The sequence below is a fragment of the Anneissia japonica genome, unplaced genomic scaffold (genome assembly GCF_011630105.1).
Source record: "Anneissia japonica isolate Jap-2015-1 unplaced genomic scaffold, ASM1163010v1 scaffold1339_len174410_cov115, whole genome shotgun sequence".
In the NCBI taxonomy this organism is placed as follows: domain Eukaryota; kingdom Metazoa; phylum Echinodermata; class Crinoidea; order Comatulida; family Comatulidae; genus Anneissia; species Anneissia japonica.
Window position 1 is genome coordinate 79801 of NW_022737119.1, and position 3372 is coordinate 83172.

A 3372-nucleotide genomic window follows, 5' to 3' on the forward strand; every position below is an offset into this window, starting at 1 on the left:
CCAAAATCTGTGTTAGCGCCGATTGGGGACATTCCCTTTTCTTCTCTGCCACAGAAGCACAGAAGCAAGAGCCATTGTGTTCGCACAAGATCGTTCGCGTGACCAAAGCGTGTATGCAAATGTTAATACCATCGCGTGAATACCTCGGGTTTTTGGTAAGAAGAGCTCAGGATGGTTCACACAAGGTTACGAATATCCGTTGAAATACCGTATAAATAAACTGCAATTATTTTCACACGAACTGACGAATATCTTAATCATGGCCATCGATCGGTGGAGGACACAGCATTATAATGTTGTAAATTTCAGGTTTATTCCAAACATTTCGCTGGTTAGGGCTTTATCAGTGGACTAACATCGTATGTTACGGTCGAATGACTATGCATTGACTACTACTACTATTTGTCCTACACATCATTAATGTGTGTGATCAGGTATATTCCTATATACCTGATACATAAAAAAAAAATATATATATATATATATATATATATAAACTTATACCATCTAGCTTTTTCTACCCTCACTCGCCACCGATGAAGGACTAGTGTTGTCCGAAAGCTGTGGTTCTATTTCTGGCTGTTTACTTACGTTTACTTTTTAGCTGTTGCTTATTATTTTTGTATCTCTACTGAGATCCAGCCATTGTTTCCCACAGCATTGTTGTTTTTCAGTATTTTGGCTTTTAATCTATATATATATTTCTCTACTGTTCCGTTTTAATTTTAATTTTAAATTGTTTTGCATTATATGGCCGTTTGCTGTTTTATGGGTTTTTCCCATTTGCCTTTCAAACAACGCATTGCGGCTGTTAACATTAAGGTTATGTGATCCAGTCCTGAACATTGTAATACATCGCCTATGTTTAAAATTTGTAACTAAGTTAATATAATGCTGAGTATAAGTTGGCTCCTTTATATTCAAATAAAAATGCTTTCTTTGTGAACAGAAATTGTCATTTTCAAATGTTTGAACATAATTACCTTTGAGTCTGTTCTCAAAGCAATCTAAAAAAGCGTTGATATCTGCTACACCCTGGTTAAGCTAAACAAATCCAAAACCGTACTGAAAAGGAGTTTGTTTTACATGGGAGACTCAATTTGGTGTATCATAACTATAAAATGGTAATTATTAACATGCAAACCTACTTATAATGTTAGATTTACGTTTAATTTTTAACCATTAACTTACAAAACCTTTAATCAACGTTACATTTACTTTTTCGTTCTAACGGATTTTTTGCGAACCATGTGTTAACGTTTATTTAATATTATATGTACACACATATAACTGTTAGTATGCGAACCTATTTTTAACGTTAAATGTACGTTCACATTTTGACCATTACCTTATAAAACGTTAATTCAACGTTACATACACGTTTGAATTATAATTGTTATTTCGCGAACTCTGTGTTAACGTTTATTTATGGTTACACTTACGTGCACAAGATAACTGTTAGTATGCGAACCTACTTCCACTGTTTAATGTACGTTTACATTTTAACCATTACCTTATAATTCGTTGAGTCAACGTTATACACACGTTTGCATTTTCACCGTTATTTCGCCAACCAAGCGCTAACGTTTATCTTAGTTTTTCTATACGTTTACACGGCAATTATTAATATACAAACCTACTTATAATGTTAGATTTACGTTTAACTTTTAACCATTACCTTACAAAATGAGTAACTAACGTTACATTTACTTTTTCGTTCTAACCGGGTTTTTTTTGCGAACCATGTGTTAAAGTTTATTTAAGATTATATGTACGTTCACATGGTAGTGTTAGTATGCGAACCTGTTTAACGTTAAATGTATGTTTACATTTTAACTATTACCTTATAAAAGGTTAAATAAAAGTTACACACACGTTTGAATTATAATTGTTATTTCGCGACCTCTGTGTTAACGTTTATTTATGGTTATACTTACGTGCACCGGATAACTGTTAGTATGCGAACCTACTTCCACTGTTTAATGTACGTTTACATTTTAACCATTACCTTATATATCGTTGAGTCAACGTTATATACACTTTTGCATTTTCACCATTATTTCGCCAACCAGTCGTTAACGTTTATTGAAGTTTTTCTATATGTTTACATTGTAATTATTAACACGCAAACCTACTTATAATGTTAGATTTACGTTTAATTTTTAATCATTAACTTACAAAACCTTTAATCAACGTTACATTTACTTTTTCGTTCTAACCGGGTTTTTTTTTTACGAACAATGTGTTAACGTTTATTTAAGATTATATTTACGTTCACATGATAACTGTTAGTATGCGAACCTATTTTCAACGTTGAATGTACGTTCAGATTTTGACCATTACCTAGCAAACGTTAGTTCAACGTTACATATACGTTTGCATACCAACTGTTGTTTGAGGAACCTAAAATCAACGTTCATCTAAACGTTATTTATACGTTTGTATTATAATAGTTTGTATGTCAACGTAAACAAAACCAAAAAGTCAACGTTGTTTCAACGTTTACTTGCTATCTGGGGACAGACATGTCGTCTAAAACGACGGAAAACTAAATGTAATCTACAACACAAACGTAGTTAAATTACAGAATAGTCTGTAAATTAACAACTTTTTTATGGAACATCACAGTGTTTGTATATTAACAACAATTAGTAAATACACAGCGATTTAGTGTATGCGTACAAACATATGTTATCAAGACATGGAAAACTATTGTATAATACAACACAAGTGTTGTAAATATACAGCAAACCTGTAAATTAACAAAAAAATTAAGAAACCATTGAAAAGTCTGTATTTCTACAACATTCAGTAAATACAAAGTAGGTTGTTGTTGTACACAAACAACAACGCGTGATAAAAACGTGGACAAATTTTGTAAGGTACAACACAACTGTTGTTAATTAACAAACAAAGTCTGTGAATTAACAAGGAGCTATGAAAATCATAAAAGTCTGTGTATTTTTGTATACGTACAACATTATGTAAATATACAATATTTTGTTGTGTATTAACACAAAAAGGCCAGTAAAGAGAATAATATGTTATATAATAACATAGAATGCCCTTCATAGACTAAATTTATAAGTATGAAATATATACGATCTCAAACAAATTATATAGATCACAAAATTAATAATTGAATATACATTGTGATTGATCACATAACGAGTATTACGGTAATTACTGAGTATGAAAATCATACCGATTACTGGTTTTATGACAATCGATTCCATATCAAGAATCTATTACTTTACAAACAAGTAATTTTACACAACTTATCGTTTTCACACGTTACCTATTTCACATAAAATATTATTAATTAAAAATAATTTATATGTATTCTTAAATACATGTAGGATGTATTACATA

General features: G+C 31.0%; 1 protein-coding gene across 1 annotated transcript in view; it reads left to right on the forward strand.

Moving 5' to 3' along the window:
- The first annotated feature begins 1025 nt into the window (after nt 1-1025).
- LOC117117084 (G-protein coupled receptor GRL101-like) overlaps nt 1026-3372 on the forward strand; it is a 10503-nt gene continuing 8156 nt past the window's right edge. Inside the window, exon 1 of the mRNA XM_033261268.1 lies at nt 1026-1124. Coding sequence (XP_033117159.1) covers nt 1087-1124 — 38 coding nt within the window. The 5' untranslated portion in view covers nt 1026-1086. The remainder of the gene's footprint in view (nt 1125-3372) is intronic.